Genomic DNA, 23,594 nt, shown 5'->3' on the forward strand with positions numbered 1-23,594 from the left:
CCTTAATTTTCATCACATGTTATCTCCGATTATTTAATTCAAGATGCTAGCTTTGGCAAGTTTATATATAATCAGACTTTCTGGCCAGGCATGTTTTAAGAATCGATCATAGAGATAAAGCGATTTCTTTAAATGTGCAGCATAGCATGCGACTTGAAACCTGCTTACATTTTTCTGTGTATTTTGTTATCTTCTACATAGATTCTGGAGATAAATGTCACTGGTATTTTATTATTATCATTATCATTATCATTATCCCTGTATTTCCCCTGTGAGATAGAAAGAACTTTTGCTGTACTCTGTGGAGCATATTTAATGTATGCATGTGTTTGTAGACAGATACACAAAATACTATTGATAATTCGGATTCCGAAGAAAATTCAATCAATATCTTAACATTAAAGTTAATATTTAATACAAATGTGAGAATATTCTGTCTCAGTTACGAGCAACTCAACAATTGCCAGGTTATGAACACTCAAACACTTATTAATCTGATAAGATTATGAACGTTTAACATCGGATCTCTAGCTTTATTTTGATTGGATTGGATTAGATTTAGATTTCTTTCTACTCTGTATACCCGCAGTGAGAAATGTATGCTTTATAATGTTTACTCGTCTCTGTTTCTGTCACCCCTAATTCTATCTTGTTTCACGCTCACAACATCGATAAACGCTTCTGTCCCCGACAGCAATGGTTTCCCATTTCCAAGTTTTCCTCCCTCTAGCATGCGCTAGAAACTTAAATAAATTAGAGGAACCTTTTAAACATGGTTGATTGCTTTCATTGTTTTAATGCTATCTGTCCTGGAGTTGGATAGACTCCTCCTTATACAGTATACAGTGCCCTACTGGCAGTTCTTTCTTTATGGTACAGTGCAGCTTCTCAAAAGATCATCGAATGAGAAATTTAGCTCTCCTTGAAACATTTAACAACAGAGTAGGTCACCCCTTCGGCGGGAGGGGGGAAGGGGTTGAGGAGGTGGGATTATAAAAAGTGGGGCCAAGGGGAAAAAATCACACAAGTGGGCCAAAAACAACGGGGAGGGGACCTTAAAATGTTTGTATTTAAAGGGTACTTGCAGGGTCTTCGGCACAATATATGCTGCTCTCCTTAAAGGGGCTCCCAGTGCCAATAACCATTAGTCATCCAGTAGGAACTTTTCATTACAGATCTATCATTAGGGGGAGTTCCCCCGACGTCTCGTGAAGAAACCCGGCAGTGGATTTCAAAATGATCCAGTTTGATTCGCTTAGTGCCTACGGACCTGCTTCAATAGACTGGAGAGATACTCACCAGAGTTTAAGGAAGTGCCTGGATCGCCCAATGGTCTTTGCCGCATCCATTTCCTCTGTGGATTCCTAGCTTGCATCCGAAGTAGCTCCCAGTCTATCCTTGAAGTTAGCATTTATGGTACTGTATCTCATATAGGAGGCTCTCCCAGAGAATTTTTTTCCCAGGTTTTCAAGCAAATTTCCCTGTGCCACAATGTTATGATGGAAGGATGCTGAAATGACAGGCCTCGCAGACGCTTGTCTTAATCATCGGCTTCTTAATTTAGTTTTAGTGCTGCGGTTTTGTGTGTGCGTGTGCGCGCAAGAGAAGCGCCTGACAACCTGCAGCTTCCTAATGAGTGACGAGGCAGGGCTGCTGCAGCAAAGTAACACTTCCCTGGTGTGAAGACCTCTCACTGGGAAGTTTAGTTCACTACTGTTCTCGCAAACCTAATCGTATAACCTGTAACCAAAACGCACAGAAGAAGGATACAACACGCTAAATAGAGTAACTTCTAATCACTTAAATGTTAGCACCATTACCAGCTGTTAGGGATTACATGAGAGTTGGCTAGAGAGAGGACACCTATACATTACTGTATATATGTAAACATATCGGTGCATCATAGTAATTAATCTATCTATCTATCTATCTATCTTCAAAATGTTTGACACATATTGTTTTTAGTGCATTGGTACATACATATCTGAAATGTCCTATAAGCAAGGTATCAGTGGATGGTTAGGCTGGTTTGCAAGTAGCGCTTACTTTAATTGTTCAGGGAACATGAAACAAATAAGGGAAGCGTATACCCACCGGGGCAAATATAGAGCGCTTGATTGTATTTAATATGGCATTATTTGGATGTTAAAATGAAGTGTTCTGACTCGTTTCATGGATGCATGATGTCATCGAAGCCTGGATATTAAACACCCTTTATTCATGGCGGAAGAAACTCTATTTCATTTTTAAGATGTCATTACATTTGACCAGCTTGTAAGGTCTTTGGACTATGGTATCTCTACCATCTTCTGAAAGCAAGCAAACAAACAGAAAACGTACAACTTAAGCACATGAAGAATACGTTTACTCTGTACCTGGATTCATTCAGGTTACTGGATGGTACGATTTTACCTGGGTCTTTAAAATAAATTAAGAATAAAGGGAGAATGGCCAAACATAGACAAATAAATAATCGAAGCACTGTATGGAAAGTACTGGTACGCGGAATTTCAGCTAGAATATTTAGTTAATTCTTTATCCTCTGAATTAGATATTGTTTTCCATTTTCTCATTCTATTCCTTATCAAATGAGTATATCTGTTCAAGATGTTAAATTAATCTGTAATAGGTACATCAGGTGAATATACACCAACAATGAGTGTGCACTGCTGAACGGAAATACACGTCACACAAAGAGCTGAGTAACACTCTTTGCGCCTGTTATTCACGTTTGTAGTTCTTGGCTTGCGCAGGTAACACTACTCTTCCCAGCTCTTATTCTCAGGTATTCCACATGGGCTTCCAGTTTAGAAAATACTTCCCTTCGAGGCACTCTCAAAATAACTCCTAATCTTGCCATAGTCTTGGGGTCAAGTCACCCAGTCATCATTCCGTTGTGATCTAGGCAAAGCTGCCACTGAAGCGAATGGGAACTCTGTCTGGGTCAGGTCTAAGAAAAGAGTTTAGGGTTTGGCCATTAGACGAGCACATTCTGCATTTCCAAAGTAAATATCTATATGCACAGCTCTATAAACTGAGAATTTTCTGTGGAGGAAAAAATTAGACAGGCCTGTAAGTTAAAGTCCGTCAGAGATAATAATTGATGCGGCTTCTATTACATATCTTCTTGTCTCCTGTAAACAATGAATGAAACCTTCACGGCCTTAGAAAGATACGTCTTACATTTTGGAAGCAGAATTTCCTTTTTAGGGAGAATTGCATACCCTTGGTATTAAAAAATAATATAATAAATCCTAAATTTGGGTACAATGCTTTATTTTACAGCCATGACAAATGGCTGGACACTAAATTTAGATTATTAGGCATTTTAAAAGCACGTTTCTCTCGTTATTAAACCCTGGTTCAGAAATTCAATATGACGAAATGTTTATTTTTTTCCCTGCTACATTTTCATCCTCGGTCACAACGCAATGTAAACGCAGCTTTGACCTAAGAAACCCCTCAGAGCATTAACATTTCAACAGGCGATGTCAGTGTTATATTAAACGACATCTCCTCCAGTTTGCTGCAGAGCAGAGATTTGAATAAAACGTTCAATGTTAACAAACAATACACACGTTTGGCACTTTGTGTATTAAATGGATCAAAGAGATTTGATAAGGCACAATGCACCATTTACACAGACCTGATTGAGTTAATATAATATCAGCAAATTTTACAGCGAAATGAATCTGTTTCTTTTCTTTGTGTTTAAAACCAGCACAGATTACAAATTTTAATGATCTGAAAATGTTTGGTATACAAAATCATGCTTATTTCAGTATTAGCAAAAACACAAGAAATTTTTCAACACAAACACCCAGCTGTGTCTATTTTAAAAGCAGTTCAATGACAGCTTGCACTTATGAGCATGCAATCAGCTAATTTCGCTTTTTTTTTCTTCTGTGTTAATCAACACTTTCCTTCCTGCATATCAGAGTACAAATAGTATAGTTACTCCACATCAGTAAATGTTTACGTAACCTGTCCTTTCTCAAGAATCCGGTTGCACCGAATCATTACATGCTAGACAGAGTAAGAAAATGCACTGGGCCCAGCCACCCAAAAGGGATCCCATGCACCATAATAATACATATTAAATGTACATCATCATTATCATATGCACAGACCTTACCTTTCCTCTGACCCTGTCCTATCAGAGGATCATGCCATAGTCCACTCCACAAGTTTTCTGAAGAATTCCAATACATTGGATACAGTGCTGTGCATTGACATGATTATCATTTGAAACGATTAAAAATACGAAAACATTTCTCTTTTAAAAAGTTTGATCATTGACTTATTTTTTTTTTGTCAGTAGCGATCTGTTACGAAATAGGATAAATAAATACAATCGCGGTAAGGTCATTCGAGGTTAATCCAATGCACAGAGTTCATGCCATCCCCAATTGCAATCGTTTATTATTGGCCAATTGTAATTGTTCTCTCTCTCTCTCTCTCTCTCTCTCTCTCTCTCACACACACACACACACACACACACACGTATTCGTTGCTACCTGAGTTCAAACCTGAGTTTACATAGGATGAATTGCATTTATTAGAATTGAACTTTTCACATATTTTTACTGCATTGTTCTTTTTTTTCTTTTACCCGCCATAATCCTAGAGAAGAAGCACACAAGTGTAAGGTATTTATGCAGTGATAGAGAGTAAAATGTCTGTTGCCCTTTTTTATTGTTTTGTTTTTAATGTGATCCATATCTCGGTGATATTTTGCCCTTCTGCTTCCTCAGTAAAAAAAGCCTGTGTGTTTCAAGCCTAAAGTAAGGAAGGATTTGATCTGGATGACTAACACTGAATTCCTGTCCCCAGGAAATCTTAGCCGTAAACTCACTTCTTTCCCATCGTATTTATTTAAAGAACGTTAGTGGGAAAGGAGCGGTACAAGATCATTTTATTTAACCCAGCAGCACCGAACTCATTATCGTCCCAGCCTCTTCTGCCCCCCTCCCCCCTCCACCCAAACAAGAATAAGAACAGCAGAACCACAACATCACGGATCGCAAAAACAAAGACAACAAATTGCAACTCATAGTGTGTGGATTATTTATATAGCTATTTCATGTATACATATCTGTACATGGCCTACTTTTTTTTTCGGCTGAAAACAAACGCGGTGAAAAGAAGAAAAAACCAGACAACAAGAAGTGCCATACGTTGATGTTCAAAACAAACACCTTCAAGGAAGGAGCATTTCCCAGGGAGAAAGAATGGCGGGGAACATTTCCGATTGAAGTGAAACTTTAAAGTGGCAATGAGACGCAGAGAATGAAATTAAGAAGAGAGAAGGTTACAGGCAAATCCTTACAACGTCCATTATTTTCAGTCTTATCTCCCCCCACCCCCTCCACACACACCTTGTTTTTATCTCCTCCCCTCCCCCATCCATCATTTTAACTCACACATTTCGGAGATTAACAAACAAGAGAGTAATGGCCCACACGGCTGCGAGTGTCAAGTGCACCATAATGGGGTGGAAGTAGCCGCGGCTCGTTTCTTCCCCGAAAGGCCGATGCGCAGGACCCCGAGTGCCCCTGGATCAAAATCACGTCCTATTATCCCTGCTTTCCCGGGAGAGGACGGAGACGCAAGGCGGGTTGTAAGTAAATCTTTCCTTCTCTCCCCCAAAAGAAACAGCCCCCTGCGACATAAAACCAACAGAGCAAAACAAACATACCCGGGGGGAGGTGAACAAACCATCACAAAACATGTTTCTAAAGCAAGCTCCAAAAAATATTTGTCCCTTAAAACTGATGTTTTCAGAAGTAAAAACTAATCAACACAAGGGGCCTAAAAGAATACACTGCGCCGAGAGACAGTGCCTGGCTCCGCAAAGTAGTACCTCTCCTCTCCCAGCCCCACCACCACCATTGCCTTCTCATGCCCCCTCCCCCAACCTCTCACCTTCCTCTCCTTAAAAAAAAAAGATAGAAGCAAACTTTAATCGCTTAGAAAAAATATTGAGGTATAAAACTAAAATTATCCAAAACACTGGGATGGGGAAATGTTGGTTAAAGAGGAGTGGAGTGTAGGGGAGAGGGAAGAATGAGAAAGGTAAGCCTCCGCGGCGATGCGTCCTTCCCCTGGTATCCCTGCGCGGCAGGGGGCTTTGGCGGTGCTTGGAGGGTGGGGGGAGCAGGAGGAGGAGAGAGAAGGGGTGAGGGAAGAGGAGGAGAGGGGAGTCCTGATTGGCTGGCTCCGGGAGAGACGCTCCTGCACGCCGAGGTTTCTGATTGGGCGACCGGTGGAAAAGGTTAAACCAAAAATTTTTTTACAGCCCTAGCGTGTGTCTGTAGCTCTGAAATTAATTGTGGCTAAAGCTGTCTCTATAGCTGCCTCTGCTGCTCTGCGCCGCCGACCCGCCCGGCTGCTGCTGTCCCCCCCGGGCTCTGGTGGAAGCGGGGGGACCGGGCACCATGCAGGAGTGCTGAACGGGGCTGTGATTGTGCTCAGTGGCTCCGAGCGGGGATCGGGGTTTGTTTTTCCTCTTCCCTCCCCGGCGGCTCCTGTCCTTGCTACATGCCTTGCCAGCGCCTGCGACTGCGGTCCAACTGCACTGCTGCTGCTCCAGCCCGGGGTGCCGCCACCTCGCTGCCCAGCGCGGCCGCCGCCGCCACCTCTACCGCCACCGCCACCCCGAGCGCTGCTCACTGGGCCGCTGCAGCAACTTTCCCCCACAGACTAGTGTGTGATGTTGGACATGGGAGATAGGAAGGAAGTGAAAATGCTGCCGAAATCCTCCTTTAGCATAAACAGCCTGGTGCCCGAAGCCGTCCAGAGCGACAACAACCACAACAGCCACAGCCACCACCACAACAGCCACCACCCCCACCACCACCACCATCACCACCACCACCACCACCACCCGCAGCAGCAGCCCCAGCGAGCTGCCCCGGCCGAGGAGGAAGAGGAGAAGAGCCAGCTCCTCCTGCAGCCCCCCGTGGTGGCGGCGGCAGCTGCGGCTGCGGCCACCACCTCTGGCACCTTGGAGGTGGCCAAGGAGATCCTGCCGGGCAAGGGGGAGCCGGGCTCGGCCTCGGCAGCCGCAGAGCTGGAGGAGAAGGAGAAAGCGGCGGCGGCGGAGGAGAAGAAGGGGGCGGCGGAGGGGGGCAAGGAAGGGGAGAGCGGCAAGGAAGGGGAGAAGAAGAACGGCAAGTACGAGAAGCCCCCGTTCAGCTACAACGCGCTGATCATGATGGCCATCCGGCAGAGCCCCGAGAAGCGCCTCACCCTCAACGGCATCTACGAGTTTATCATGAAGAACTTCCCCTACTACCGGGAGAATAAGCAGGGCTGGCAGAACTCCATCCGCCACAACCTCTCCCTCAATAAGTGCTTCGTCAAGGTGCCCCGCCACTACGACGACCCGGGCAAAGGGAACTACTGGATGTTGGACCCTTCCTCCGACGACGTCTTCATTGGGGGGACCACGGGCAAGCTCCGCAGGAGATCCACCACCTCCCGGGCCAAGCTGGCTTTCAAGCGAGGCGCTCGGCTCACCTCCACCGGACTGACATTCATGGATAGGGCTGGATCTTTGTATTGGCCTATGTCCCCTTTCCTCTCCCTGCACCACCCCCGGGCCAGCAGCACTTTGAGTTACAATGGGACCACGTCCGCCTACCCCAGCCACCCCATGCCCTACAGTTCAGTGTTGACTCAAAACTCTTTGGGAAACAACCACTCCTTTTCCACGTCTAATGGGTTAAGTGTTGATAGACTAGTCAATGGAGAGATACCTTATGCCACTCATCACCTCACAGCAGCAGCTCTGGCCGCCTCAGTGCCATGTGGCTTGTCAGTCCCCTGCTCTGGCACCTATTCCCTAAACCCTTGCTCTGTAAACCTTCTAGCAGGACAGACAAGTTACTTTTTCCCCCATGTTCCTCACCCTTCAATGACTTCTCAAAGCAGCACTTCAATGACGGCCAGGGCAGCCTCCTCCTCCACGTCTCCACAGGCGCCCTCCACTCTCCCTTGTGAGTCCTTAAGACCTTCTTTGCCAAGTTTTACAACAGGACTTTCCGGGGGACTTTCTGATTATTTCACACATCAGAATCAGGGGTCTTCTTCAAACCCTTTAATACATTAACATCCATGGGACCAGACTGTAAGTGAACATTTTACACACATTTGCATTGTAAATGATAATTAAAAGAAAAACAGAAAAGTCCAGGTATTTTTTATTAAGTCCCCCATTTTCTGTACGTTTGTTCAGTCTTTAGGGTTGTTTATTATTCCAACAAGGTGAGAAATGTCAGCAAGGTGCAATGTGGGGAGATGACATTGTAGACTATGAAGTTTGGAAGTCAAAATTATAGTAGAATGTGTATCTAAATAGTGACTGCTTTGCAATTTTTATTCAAAAGTCTATCCCTAAACCTCCAGATTTTCCATGTTTGCAGTATTATAAGTTATCATGGATATGTTGGTGGATGCAGACCTTGAAAAAATACTAAATTTATTAAAACAATGAAAAAATTAAAATGTAATTTGTATTTAAGCAGAAGTAATAGTAAAAGATGCCCAAGAACTACATTTTGGCCATTGATTATTTTGTCCTTTTCTTTAATGAGCTGATTTTTTGATTTTTGTTTACTTTTAGACCAAAGATTGGGTTTTAGAAAATGCACTCAGTGTACGAAGTAATTTAAAACAACAACATTGTTTCAGCTTGCAGCACTGCCCGTTCAAATGAATCAGAAGGGGACAAAATTAATGATTGCCTTCAGTTTGTGTTGTGTATATTTTGATGTATGTGGTCACTAACAGGTCACCTTTATTTTTTTTCTAAATGTAGTGAAATGTTAATACCTATTGTACTTATAGGTAAACCTTGCAAATATGTAACCTGTGTTGCGCAAATGCCGCATAAATTTGAGTGATTGTTAATGTCGTCTTAAAATTTCTTGATTGTGATACTGTGGTCATATGCCCGTGTTTGTCACTTACAAAAATGTTTACTATGAACACACAGAAATAAAAAAATAGGCTAAATTCATATATACTTGATAGTTTTTTGTCTCTTTTATTAAATAGAATTAATATGCAAAAGGCATTAAAGCTATAGTGAATTCAAAGTGCTAGATAGGTAGGCCCCCATTTTTCACATGCTCCTATTTTCTTAATTCAAGTTGTATTTTTTTTTAAATCTACATTATATATTTTTAAAGGAGCAGGCTATTTAATCAAAAGCTACTAGTTTTTTTTTTAATCAGAATTCCCTATTGACTTCAATGAGGAGTTCTGCTTAAAAACTTAGTACGATATGGCCCTAGTTACTATACTATGTATTAAATTAGAGGCGGCACAGACGTTACACCTTAAGTTTATGTAAATATATCAGTGTATAAAATAGATCATTTAAATATACATACTATATATATATATATATAACTTTGTGATAATTTCCAAAAGTAATTCAAGGAATAATTCTTCTCAAAGGATTAATTTTATTTTTAAGTCAATTGAGGATATATACATGTCTTACATTTCTATATATTTTGTATAAGGTGTTTAATTTCCGTATTTGGATTTATATGGATAGATATAGCTAGATGTAATACATGTGTATACATATAAAACGACAATCCATACCTTTAAAAAAAAAGACGGTTCAGGAAGCATATGCACTTTTAATGCTGCAAACACGTTTGCTTAAAATATTTGTAAAAGTATTCATAGTTATCAGTCAACATTTATTGTTCCTATGGCTGTTCCTCTCTTCTCCCCCCCCCCCGCCCCACTCCCGCCCGCCCTTCACCGCGATTAAAGAGTCTAATAAAGATATGCTGAAGTTGCAGTATATTACAGTGAAAGGTAGTGCTGAAGTGGTCACATGATGTAATGGATTGCATAGCAATGTTTAAGATTTTCAAAAATAATTATCAGTTTAAATTTGAAGCAATAAAATGAATCTTTTACACATTCTGTCCTCCAGCGATAAATATTCACTGAACGCCCACTAGCATATAAAATCATACGTACGTAAGTATCTTTCATTTGATGGGGAATCGATCCTTTTGCTTTAAGGGGGCAATGTTACTACTTTCTTATGCAGTACTTGATCCTAAAAAGAATCAGTTTCTTGATGAGTTTAAGAAATCCTATGAAAGCCGCAACTCTTGAAAATAATTAGAAAACTTGTGCAAAAAGGTTTACGAACTAATTGGATCCCGCAGTGAGTCCGTGGAAGACAAGTTGTTCATTTGTTACAATTGTATAGTCTGAAATGTGTTCTGCAGTAATGCAATAAGCCGGCTACTTCTCACAATAGGCCCAATGAAAAATAATCTCTATCCCGGAGATGTTATCGGCAAACACTTTAAAGAGTTGATCTTAAAAGACTAGGGGGTAGAGGGGGAAGGAGTAACAGCAAACCTAAATTCTTGAAACCAGAATATTGACGACACTCGGACAGAGAAAAAAAGATCTTCTGAAAATAAGAATTAAACAAACAGATGCAAGCAAATCTGTAGGGAAGAGAGAGGAGTGAAAGGTTAAGGAGGAGATGGGACACCAAGCTTTGCACATATGGGGGGAGAGGGAGAGAAATCGCTGATATTCTTGGCTTCCATTCTAAATTCAGCAATTCAGATGACATAACAATAAGAAAAAGGTTGCTTTGTTTTAGTATAAAGGGATGATACCTCTTTGAACCCCTCCCCCAAATTCTTCACTCTGTTGCAATTTAAATTCATACATGAAAGAATAATTGATCGCAACAAGTAAAAATAAAAAAGACCTCGAAACAATCAAATCTGAAACTGCACTTGATCAGAAAAAAATCTGTGTGAGTTTAAACTGTTAAAGTGGAGTCTCCGTTAGGTATATTTTTACCTAAGCAAATTAAAAGAATGGCATCTGCTGCAGCTGACAAAGGACATGATTTATTATTTAACACTTGCAATTGGTTGCATATTGTGGGAAATTCAATAGCACGTATTTAAGATGTTATTCCATTTACAATCCCCCCCCCCCGAAAAATACCCGCCGATAATATATTGAGGATTGAAAATAAAAGCCAGATCAATTGAAAGCATAATCTCGTCATGTCAATGTTTTTCGTGAGTTAATAAGAATTAATTAATTAAACGTAATAGATAATAATTCTGAGAAAAGGTGTTACAATTGTATTTTAAATATGCTTCCAAAAGACAAGATTTAAACAAGCACTCACTCTTAATGCTTTACTTAAGGTTCAGTGATAAACTGCTGCCTAAGCGATTCAGGTCTTATTGACTTTTTCTCTTCCCGTTGAAGCGGGGGGAGAGGAATATGTTTGATTTGGTAGTTTACTCAAGTTACCATATAAATATTACCTGGGATGAAAATGTCTTTGGAAGGAAAAGTGCTAAAGTAGTACTATATTGTAACAGGGCCTATTAAGGCCCCAAATTTGTCTTGGGATTTACCTCCTTCCCACCCTAAAAGTTAAACCTTTTGTTCATTCAAGATACCTTTTCACACATACATATGACAGTTTGGTATGGAATTTAAGGCACTTTTTTTATCCTTCAAGCAAATAATGACGTGATCTGATATTGTTTCCATAAACTTTTGACATGTAAACGTCTGACGTCGAACTTTTAAGAACTTTTACTGATTTTTTTTAAATTATTTATCACGTGTCAAGCCTTACTAGGGGCCTTTGTTGGCGTTTCCTTATTTATATTGTTTATGGGTTTTTTTAGAATTAAGAAGTTATTGCTATTTTTCTGGTTTGTGTTTGGGATTATTGCACTTGTCGGTATAGTTCATATTAAAGAAACTTCCAAGTATATTTTTAAAAATTGCCCTGGGGGAAAAATGATTGAGTGGTAATGAGCTCTGATATGAGTAGAATATACTGCCCAGATTTATAATGAGACATTAAGCAAGCCTCCTCGTTTAATTTCTATATTTTCTTTAAAATATTTTATATTTCTCTAACATATTTTATATACCATAAACTGGCTTCATTCAAATCCTAAGTGTTATGTAGAACAAATATGAGCCAAAATAATTTAAATTATAATAAAGGATGATATAATCTACTCTAAATTCGACGATTATTTGGATGATACCTTTAAAAAATGTCTGACCCCTGTACAAGTTTTGGTAGGAGTGTATTGTGCTCATTGTGACCTCTTTTGCATGATGATTAAGATTTATGTCCGAAAGTATTCAAAGGGGATTTTCTTCACCTCCTCGCCACCCGTTATGCGATTAGACCCAGGCAGCACTTACTCACCCCTTCCTCAGGCAAATTTCATTGAATTCCAGTTACTCCACCGCTGAACTCAATGAGAGTTTTGTCTTGGTAGAGTCAGTGTTGAATAAGACTTATTGTTATTTTTAGTGTTTGTATTATTTTATTGGTCATAATATTTTCCTAAGGACAGAAGAATCTATAGGTGTATATATTTAAATCTATATTCATATAGGAACATAGAATTAACCATATAGAAACGAAGATAAACCCTTATATATTCTCTCTGTTTCCTCTTACATACACTATATATATAGATATTCTATATATACTTATAGCATATATAATATATATACACACACATAGATAGATAGATAGATAGATAGATAGATAGATAGATAGATAGATAGATAGATAGATAGATAGATAGATAGATAATTTATTATCTATATAATTTTTCACAGTAGCGTCTGGACAGATTTGTATGTCCAATGCTCTTGTTTTGAAGAATGTTTTCCTGTGGTGAAGGTGCCAGGGTAAACGGGTGAAAAAGTGGTGGAGAACTGGGTTAGCAAAAGGTGAAGGTGAAGATCATTAGAGGTTTTAGGGCTGGCTGTGGCTGTTCTGCTGGGTTTGTGTGGCTGTGCCCAGAGGGCGGAGTTCCTGCATATTCCTACCTCACCGGAGAACCTGCCCTCAACTCCACTGCAGTTTATTCCAGACAGATGGGACCCTCCAGAACGAAAACCTGCCCAGCAATCTCAGCAAGCCTTCCCGCCAGCAGGGTAGGTGAAGTTAAAGAAACCCTCCACTCCTTCTCCCTACAGGCAGATACCTGTGATGCGAATTAAAATACATGACAGATTTCTGTCTACACATACTGTTTTCCACTACCCAAATAATAACCAGCTCGTCTGCACGACTGAAGCATAGTTTAAAAACACCAGTTACATCTGAACTGTTTGTGCCCAAAGTTAGGATTTTCCCCTCCCTCCCCCCAGCTCTTTAATTTAATCAGGTAAACTGCACATATCTTCATTATTTTATAAATTCTGCCAGTAAATCTTTGCGTTTATTTTTAACATTATTTCTTTTTCTAGTTAAGAGGACTAAAGCCAAGGAAGTGGCACGTGCAATGTTTTGTTTGGCTTTTTAAGACGCTGTGCAGAACTACCTGTACCTGAAAGAAAAAGAGGATGCCAAAGTGGTGGCGATACTTTCTCGAGCAGATTTGGTGAGTGTACATTTTATTCCTCTGCACTCGTAAAACGGCTGTACTCACTGATATCAGCAATATTTACACGTAGACCTTATCTTTTCGATCTCACTGTAAAGTAGAAGTATGCTTTAGCGTGAACAATTTAATACGTGCTTTCCTCTTCCAGAATTAAAGCTGCTCTTTAATCGAAGTCTTAAATCGATGCCGTTTCGGTGTGTGTGTGTTGGAGGGGAGGTGGGGGTGGACTGTGTTTCTAAAAAATAATAACCCCCCCCCACAACATTTAACTTTTGGGTTTTACAAATGGGAATGGGTTTTTCGGTGGGGTTTATGCCTTTCGGGTATAAATATTGTTAAGTTTCTTAAACGCACAGGAAGCTACTCTTGCCAAAAATTATATGAGAACAAAGATGGAGACTTTTAAAATAACGTATATAAAACGAGCATCGCCTTTGCTCTGGATATATCAGCAGGCAAACGCTTGCCCACAGAAATGGAGAATGAATCACTTGACAATTTCAAGCTCCACTCTAGAGTTTGAGGGGGGTTTGTTTTATTTTATTTTATAATAGATCAAGGCATTTCTGCTCGTCCTCCCACCCTCCAAAATGCTGTGCCCCTGCGTGCCAGAGATATTGAGATTTTAATGTGACGTAGGTGCTATACTTTGTAAAACGAGAGGGTGATGCAGTATTGTCCTGCTCGATCTATTGATTTGACAAACTTGATCATATCTTCGGGGGGGGGGGCTGTTTCTAGACTGACTGAAGTTCTGGGTTTTATGCCTTCGAAACGGCTGGGGGGGAGGGGGCGGGGGAAGAGAACAATGCATCGTGCCCGACTCTGTTAATGATTTTAATTCCCTTGTTCCTCAATTTGTAATCTCATGGAAATAATTAATTTTAATACACCAATTTAAGTTACCAAAACGCAGTGAGATAAGACGCCTGCTGAAGGTAATCAGAGCAAATGGTAATGAAGTATTGAGGGGTGGATCTCCCCATTCACATTGCAGGAAATGGAAGCCGTGTACAGTTCGTTTTCCGTGGAAATGTATATACAAAGAATGAATTAGCTTTAAAGAGAGTTGACAAATTGTTGACAGTTTGGCAGAAACCTGCCTATAGATTAAATTGGTTCCGTAAGGTATAAATAAGACGTTTGTTGATTTCGTTTAAAATGAATGGATTTAGAAATCTATAGGTTTATATATTTATGCTTATAGCGATAAGACTATCGGTCACTATAGTGATCTCTGTCGTACATCCAGTGCAAAGCTGCTGTTAGAGAGACGCAGATGGTTAGATCGAGATGTATAGATATAGATTTCGCTATGGATATGCTACGCCTGCAGTCCTCAGATACAATGTAAGCAGCGAGGAGTCTGCTGTGCCTGGGAGCTGCTCTCAAAGCAGCAAGGTGAGGGCGCTCTTGTCAAACAGGAGAGCTGGAGTTCCTTGCTTGTCACACATACAGGTTCGATTTTCAGGTGCCAGAGAAAATGACTGTAGAGCAAAGCCATTAAAAAAAAAAGTCGATCCTTAGTGTTTACACAGTGCCTGTTTCAGATCTCAGCACTTTATCTGCCAGTTGATAAAACTGTGTTTTCCCTGTGGTAGACATTTTTAAAAGGATTTTGCCCCTTTCCCTTTCCTGTTCCTCACCAGTTTGGCAAAGACTCTTACGGTAATTCGGCTGATCTGCTTCTCAGGCAAAGTTTACATTTGCTTTAACGATACATACCGTTCGCTGACCGCAGCTGGGGACTGGTCGTGTTGTATCTTTCTTGTTGTGAGCTGACAACAATATGGGAACAATGTATTAAAGCATAAAAACCAAGCAACTGCCTTCTTGCCGCTTTTACAATGCCATTTAACATAACACAGTATAATACCAATGCATATGAGCAAGTCACCTCAATAAAACACTGGAGAAATGTTACAGATATCAGTGTTTTAATTTAACGAAAGGATTATCAAAAACTTCTTAATGGTGTATACATATAATTACCTCGCCAAGGCTATCAAATAAAATAGGAAGCATTTTTTTCTATTATTAATCAGCAAGGTAAAGATGTACTATTAAACGTTTTTAACTAATAATAATAATAATAATAATAATAAATTCTGTGATGAGTGCCAGGACACATTACAATACTTAAAATAGGATTCCTTCTGTTTATGTCGAGCTGTTCTTAATTCTACCGGAAAGATCTATTAACTTAGGCTATACAGTCACACATGAGGCTGAAAAAAATCTTACATTTGTCACCCTGCACTAAAAATATTAGTAAATAACTCCAATAAAGTTAACTGCAAATTGCTGCTTAATGTTAAGACTGATATTAAGTGCATTCCTCATTCAAGCGAACCTGACTCATTCAGGTCAATAGGGGTTTGGAACTGCAAAGAAGGCAGGGACCCGACGGGCTGTTGGTTTTATTTTCTGTTGCACTGCATTCAGTAGATATCCTTTGCACGGTAACATGAGCCTGTGAAAAGAGACGTTCTTTTCCTTCGGATCTGCCGAATTCTTGTGGAGCAGGAGTTTGTGGAGCTCAGACGGTTTTTCTCGGGATTAAGCTGAATCAGTCGAAAAAGTTCAATTCTATAGGTGAGACCTTGGCTAAATTCCCCGCTGACTTCAATGGGGCCAGGACGTCCACCCAGAAATGATTTGATAGATGGTATTTAAAGTTAAATTATCTATTACATCCGTCATATACAATGGCAGATAAGATTTCCCTTGGCCAAAAATCTTGTTAGGATCTGCACATAAAAAAAAAAAGTCACATAATTCTTCAGTGTATTCGACGAAGGGCTCAAACCTTTTTTTAAAAAAATGTAACCGCATGTAAATAGTTAAACCCTGCTGTTAAAATTCGCGTTTTCCAAATGGCTACAATATTTTTGAGAATTTAATACGAGTAATATACACCCCGACTGCCCTTTTCAGGTAAAAATCTCAGTAATGTTATAGCAAAGATGGCATTACCCTCCCTTTTCTCCCTAGGCGCGCGCGCACACACACACACACACACACACTTCCAAACAGGCGTGTCAGTTCCACCAAGGAGAATCTTTAACTGAATATCTTAACTAAACAAAAGCTGAAACAATTATATGCTGACAGATTATTAGAGGAATCTGTTCAAGGGAATAAATACAGATCTGATTAAATGTATCAGATAATAATTAATATTTGTTCATGCTATGGTTTGTAGCTGATTTGCAAATGCTATAATGGTTAGAAAACCTAATTTTATTCTTCTGAATGCACCTCCACTGTGTGTGCGTTTTGAAGGGAGAATCTCATGACATGAAATGTAAATTGTATTTTTGTTATCAAAGGTTATGAATTCATGAGGAACACACGTGAACCGTATCAAAATTGCATTGAGCTAAAGTGTCAATGATCTTTTAAAAGAAATACATTCCACTGCTTTTGGAAGATATTCTTATTGTAAAGATTGGGGTACATTTTCAGCATGAAAATTCTTAAATCGGCATTAAGTAATCATATTATTATTTCCATAGCTGCTTATTCAATTTGGATAAAGTTGTCTACTCAAGGAAAAATCCGAAAGCCACCTTTTCTGTCAGATCATTAATATAATTTATGACCAGGTGGAAGGGTAGGAGATATTAACACTATTTTTGATTATTAAATCAGTGGAGTTAAAATTACTAATAATTAAATATGGATAGTGCAGATCGCAAGTTGGAACAGCAAAATCGATTGTCTCTTCATCAATAAGACAAATGTTGGCTTGCTTCCTATTGATTAGTGTGTTTATTTATCCAGAGGTTTAGGTATTTACTTACATATTTCGGTTTCTTTGTCTCCTGATTATTATACCAGGTTGGTTTGAAAGAAAGAGCTTTCAAGGGAAACACACTTGACAGATCCATTTTTAGCAAACTTGATAGTGGATTATTGCAATCCGATAAATTTAACAAATTACTTATACATGCTTGTTTTTGGAGCAACTAGGAAACCGTTTCAGAATAAAACCTCTTGTTGCATTCAGGTCTTTTGCTTTGAAATAAGGATAAATTATGTTTAGATACTTCTTTATTAAAAAAAATAACCCTTTTAAATAAATGGTTTGGTGGAACTGAAGATATTACACGGGAATTATACTTTGGCTTTACTTCCCCACTCTCTCCCTTCCTTTGTAAATCTAAATATGTTCCTAGCAATAGAGTAGCCTCTGGAGTTTTGTAACAGATAGAATTTCAGAATCTAGGGTTATATGAATATATAAATCAGACGTCGGCTGATTTTAAAAAAAAATCTGCATTAAGATATCACAGTAGTGGATAATAGCAACAAGATGCTTTAGATAGTTTTGTGTCTTCATGTTTTAATATATTTAAAAGATGTTGCGGCTATTCCTGTGAACTCTTTCTATAATTGGAGCATCATGGATTGAAATGGATTTTTTTTTAAATCTACATTTTAAATGAACATTAAGACACAGTAGCACCTTCTTTTGCGGCTGTTTCGGGAGATACCGTGACGTTTCAGCCATGTTTGCTATACTTTTCTATAATTCAGAACGATAATATTACAAATGGCAATATTATTCCGCTCACAAATACCCATTCCACTCTATCGTTTAGGAAAAGCTGTAAAGAAGCAGTATAAAAACCTAGTCACTGAGGAGGAATTATTCCTGTTGTAGTCATCAGATCATCGTATTCGACAATAAGAGCCAAAACATTTTAACGGTGAAGATAATTAACTATTGGAACAATTTATCAAGGGTCATGGTGGATTCTCCATCACTGGCCATTTTTAAATCAAGATTGGATTTACACACACACACAGGCATTTTTCGGGGGGGGGGGGAGGTTCTATGGCCTGTGTTATACAGAAGGTCAGACTAGATTACCACAGTGGTCCCTTCTGGCCCTGGAATCTGACTCTATGACAAGAAGGAATTATTTATTTTGCGTAGACGGTGAATTCATACGTTTCCCAAGCTGTGTTTCACCGTATCTACCCCAAAACTGTCATTAACATCTGTAGGTAATTTTCCTGTTTGTCAGAAGAGTGTTTAAGATAAGCATTATAATATACTATTCTAAAGGTTGGGAAATGAAACCAATGTGGGATCCTTTGTTTATGATCCTGCCTAGCTGTCAAATCGCAATCTAAAAATATTAGTGCTTTTTGACTTTGAACAACTGCTTTCTTGCAACTTGTAGATGTAAAATGCCAGCGCATCAGATGATCACATAGATAATCTCCCCCCGGTCTCCTTCTCTGGTATAGTTGAAGGTATATTCTTGAATCTTATAGCGTTAAGTCTTTCCTGTGAATGAACTAGAAAACACTCGACAGGTCGTGAATAATCGTTTTAATGAGTGTGTAAAGCGTGCGACGGGGTGCACGGAGCTGTCGGGTTAAACAAACAACTTGTACCCTGACGAAATCTGATTGTTAAAGTGCAAAGTGGTGTCAGTCCAATTTCCATCCCAGTCCTAAAAAACACAGATCTAAGTCGCAGGAGTCCAATTTTCCCCATTAAAGAAAAATAACAATATTTTCTGAAAGCAAGTGTGATCTTCTTTAATGTTAGTCCTTGCTGAACAAAAAGACCATTTGCAAACCATAAAGGTATCAAGGTTCTTGGTTCGGTTTTGTCTTCAGGAACAAGTTAACAAGTTTATTTTTGACATCTTACTAGAGATTATCTGATCGATGTGGTAAATATTTCCCCACTTTTTTGTTTGTTCATAGATCATTGGAGGTAAACATGGAGTTAACTGGATCTGAATAACAGAGGTGGGTAACACTATATTGAACTAAGATTATAGCTATTAACATTTGCCAGATGTTTTCATTTCGGGCAGGTTTTCTAGCAAAGGCAGGTACAGGTATTGAGTTTAAGTAAGATGGAGATACTATAATGTTCAACTATAGACACTTTGTGAATACTCAATATCCAAGTCATCAGCTCCCAGGAAGACAGCTGTCAGTAAAATGTTGTGGAAAGAGATAGAGATTAAAATCTGTGGGGAAAATATTGCAGGTGTTATTTATTTATTATTATTATTAATAATAATAATTGTAATAATAATTATAATAACCATTAAATATAAATAACAATCTCCAGACAACTCAGAACATCCGATATTCTCAGGAGAGACTGAAAGGTTTGTATATGTTTGGGATGCTCAGAGTTCTACTCTGCTTTTCAGACAGAATTCTTTTATTTACTCAGACAAAAAACTCTAATTAAAATCAAATGGACTTTTACCTTTATTATTAATCAGCCTCACCATCATCATAAGCTTATTTTTTACGGCAGCTAAAGCTTTCAAAGTGGGCCCATATGGGCCAGATCCTGGAAATTCCACTGAAGTCAGGATTTGGTTTGAAAATACTAAGTGCAGGCCCACTCAGAGGAATATATAAAAGCGAATCCTTGAAAGCAACCCAAATGGAAAATCGAACTAGTTTTAAAATTCCCAGGTTACAGTCTCTTTTAATAGTTTTTGAAGAATTAGGTTAATACAGATCAACTATATACCTATCTTTATCTCTCTATATATTTTGCATGAATATAAGTACAGATGTGGGGCCTGATCCTCTGTCCACTGATATCATGGACATTTTGCCTGTGACATCAATGGGAGCAGGATCTGGCCCTTTTATCATTTTGTATGGGCATGCAGATGGCGTGATGACAGTATTTTTCACATGTTGATTCCAGCCTGGTATTTCTATAGTTCGAGTTAAAACTCTAGATTTTTTTCAACAGGGTATTTTGTACCGAACTCAGGGATGTTGTAGGTATTAAGGAAAGTATATAAATGCCTTCTTGTCCTAAACGCAATAAAATTTATATTGGGTAGGTGCCATAGAAATCACCGTCAAAACGCCCATAGATTTCAGTGGCATCAGGTTCGACCCGTTTTCCAAACATTTATGACTAATGCACCATACGATCACACAGGAAATCCAATCTCTATGTAGTTTTACCATCGAAGGGTCTTCTCCTCTGTTTCCTCCGCACCCATTGGGGTCAATGGGAGCTACGGTTCAGAGATGAATTCCTGACGAGAAAAGGAAGAAACATTCTTCACAGAATATCACGCCTAGCACAGACAAACGTAACATTCTGCTACATTCTGCTAGCCCTGAATTGATCCTGACAAAGAACCGAAAATAAACAATGGCTTCTTATGTTTTCTAAACATTTTCATTTTTAACAAAAAAAAATGTTTTTAAAACGTTTACTTTGTATAATACGCACCTACACCGTTCGTCCAATAGTTTAGGTAATAAATAAGGTTGTTTTTATGTAACCCTTTAAAAAGCAGTATGTCTGTATCATTCACAATACAGGCTCTCTATATAATCCTGTTTCAAATATACAAACACACACGTTACGAGGTTGTGTGTGTTTGTGGATCTACTTCTCAGAAGAAATGCACTATCAAAACATTAATTATATTTGAAAGGGAGACGATTATTTGTCTGAGAAAGAATTACATCCTTGAATGTATATTCCGCACAGATCTCGTCTCTTGTCTGCAACGAGGGTTGCAATTGTAGATCTGTCTCAAATGCTGTACCCTAAAATGCAGGAAGGTGTATCACATTACAGTTGTAGAGAAAAGGGAGATATTCCATTTCTTTTACACACATCTGTACGATAGTCGTTAAGGGAATGTTGAAATCGACATGCAGTTGAAACGGGAACATGTTAAGAACATACATTCGTTTTATTTACTACCGGAAACACGATGATTTTTAACATATAGACACAGGGATGACCCCAGTTAGTTATTAAACACTGTAATTCACAGGGGTTTTGGCCTACAAGTCCTGTTTATTTTTTTAAAATGCCAGACTTGACATGCACATATTACTTTAGCTTGTAATTAAAATCTACCAACGGTGTGAATCATCAATGATACTTTTTAGATTGTAGTTTATTTACTGGGCTTTAAATGATTAATAACCCGATTAAACATATTTCCTCATCTAGCTAAACTTGTGCTGCGAATAATAATGATGATGACAACTCCTTTTGAATACTAGCTGTAGCAGGGAATCTTGAAATCCATTCATCTGAGTATATTTTGTTCTGGTCTTTTTCAAGTACTGCTCCATACTCCTGCTTTTTTAGTTCCTCCGCAACGCCAGGACTGGTAGTCACTGATGAGAGCCCTTAATTCAGATTCAGTGGCTGGATCCTTATTTTCATGTTTGGGGTGACGGGAGAAGGCGATTTGTCCCTAAAATGTACTAAGTAGTGAGGCCATGGGAGACCTGCTTAGCATCTGGGCCTCAGGAGATGGGTACTTTCCCCCTTCGGAGTGGTTCCCGGATCATCTTTCTCTGGCTACAGGAAAATGCCAGGGGGGTTAGGGGGCTGAAGAGAGCTCGCCACAGGCGTGAGGCAGACGGAGCAGTGTAGAGTGCGTTATTGTGTGTGGCTGTTTCTGGGCTGTGTTCTCTACCCCAGTAGGTATCTTTGGAAGAAGAAGGTGACATGAAGAGGCGCGTCTGACAGCCAAAGTGGGGGAACTGTCCGGGAGAAGGACACGTGATGAATTGAGAGCTGCGTGGTCACGGTGCAAAGGGAGAATAGGACAGTGTGCTGGTACCAAATGCCTTTTTCCCCCCTGCTTGAACAACACAAAAAATGGGGGGAGGGGAAGAGAGATGGGGGTTGGGAGGGAGAGATCCGTGGAGTTAGTGGCTGTCTAGAGTGTAAACACGAACCCATCATCTTCTCGGGAGGAGGGGAGTCTGCTTTTGTCAAACCTGCTAGTGTCTGGAAGATAAAGGCAAAGAGACCACTGGACCAGCCTGAGATTCTGCCTTGAAATCTGGACCCGAAATGATTCAAAGGACAAAAAGGGGGAAAATAATCCTAAAATCTCCCAGGCAGGCAGCTGTCCGGGGTTAAAACCGGTTATTTGTTAATTGCCTTGATATCGTAGAGAGGAAAGGCTGCCACAGAACGCGGGGGGTGGGGGGTGGGGGGAGGTTTCAAATAATATCTGATTCCTCTGGTAACTTGGTACAAGTCTCAATTTAGCTGCAGCCCAGGCAGCTCTGGAGGTTTAGGGGAGATGTAAATGTTGTAACTTCTCGGATTGCGTGTGACCCTGAGCGGTACTGCTATGATTTCAATAAACACTTTACAATCGACTAAACTAGCTCCTTCGTCCGTCAGAAAACATCACTTCGAGTCTCGAATAAAATATTGTGGAATAGTCTGAGCTAAACGTTGCTTTGCAAAAGCACTTTCCTTGCCAATCTCCCAGTAACTGCGCACACCCTGGCACTGAGAGTTCTATAAACGATGCCGTCTTTATATCAGTTACCAACAACAGGTTAAAATTCACTTCTATCACTGTGTTCTTGGGAAGTGTGAGTGTGTGTCCGTGTGTGTTGGGATAGGGGAGGAAGTGATCTATTATAATGAATTCGTTTTGAATCTGCACCCAGATCCGTATATCTTCTTCTCTGACCCCGGGCAGTCAACCCCAGTTTTGGTCTGAAAACATATTCGAGAGAGCTCAGTGGAGACCGAGCGGGCGAGGTCCCTTCACTTTACTGGAAGTCTGAGGTGTGCTGAGATCTGTACTTCAACCAGACTTGATGTGACTATGTCTACAGTTTCGTTTGCTACCTATCCACATCTCCTATATTTAAAGGAAAGAAATAACGTTCCCTAGAAATAATTACCCGGGACGGCAGCCAGTATGGGGAAAATGAATGTGGATGGAATTAGGGATAGAGCAATGTCTTGCAATAAGTGATCGTAACACAAATTAAACAAGTATTATTGTGTCATACCATCCTATCAGTGCTGACCCCAGCATGGAACGAGGTGCTGCTGTTCAACGGGGAATTTTGTTTAAGTACTTACGACAATAAATGGCCCATTGTTATTAAAATAAATGGTCTGTTAGATTTCTAACAGTTGTATTTAAAAATATTAGCTATTACGCACCTGTGACAGCTAAAGAATAAAACTAAAGAAAAACAATAAACAATAAAATGTCTTATCGAAGAAAGCTAAGAAGGATAGCGAGATAAGTGAGAGCTCTGTTTCCAAGGAAAACCAGAATTAGTTCACTATAGGTAATATACAGAGTTAGCCAATGTATAGGATATACAAAGAAATACCAC

General features: G+C 39.6%; 1 protein-coding gene and 1 long non-coding RNA gene across 4 annotated transcripts; both read left to right on the forward strand.

Moving 5' to 3' along the window:
- Positions 1–5,485: 5,485 nt before the first annotated feature.
- On the forward strand, positions 5,486–23,373 carry LOC101946326 (uncharacterized). 3 transcript variants are annotated; one of them, XR_006176146.2, is made up of 3 exons: positions 5,486–5,620; positions 13,312–13,445; positions 19,179–23,373. It is a non-coding gene; the product is annotated as an uncharacterized LOC101946326 (long non-coding RNA). The 3 variants fall into 3 exon arrangements; XR_010600680.1 differs by lacking the exon at positions 5,486–5,620 and adding an exon at positions 11,052–12,996 and having other exon boundaries at positions 19,179–23,372; XR_006176145.2 differs by lacking the exon at positions 5,486–5,620 and adding an exon at positions 13,003–13,229.
- Positions 6,301–9,022, forward strand: FOXG1 (forkhead box G1). The gene has a single exon (XM_005299153.4). It carries the CDS (start codon positions 6,713–6,715, stop codon positions 8,111–8,113), a length of 1,401 nt encoding a protein of 466 aa, XP_005299210.1. The 5' UTR covers positions 6,301–6,712; the 3' UTR covers positions 8,114–9,022.
- Positions 23,374–23,594: the final 221 nt, after the last annotated feature.

This window comes from Chrysemys picta, chromosome 4 (assembly GCF_011386835.1).
Source record: "Chrysemys picta bellii isolate R12L10 chromosome 4, ASM1138683v2, whole genome shotgun sequence".
NCBI classification, from domain to species: domain Eukaryota; kingdom Metazoa; phylum Chordata; order Testudines; family Emydidae; genus Chrysemys; species Chrysemys picta.

What these genes read in the sequence shown, in the direction of transcription:
- FOXG1 (XM_005299153.4), top strand. Translation starts at nt 6,713, where the DNA reads ATGTTGGACATGGGAGATAGGAAGGAAGTGAAAATGCTGCCGAAATCC.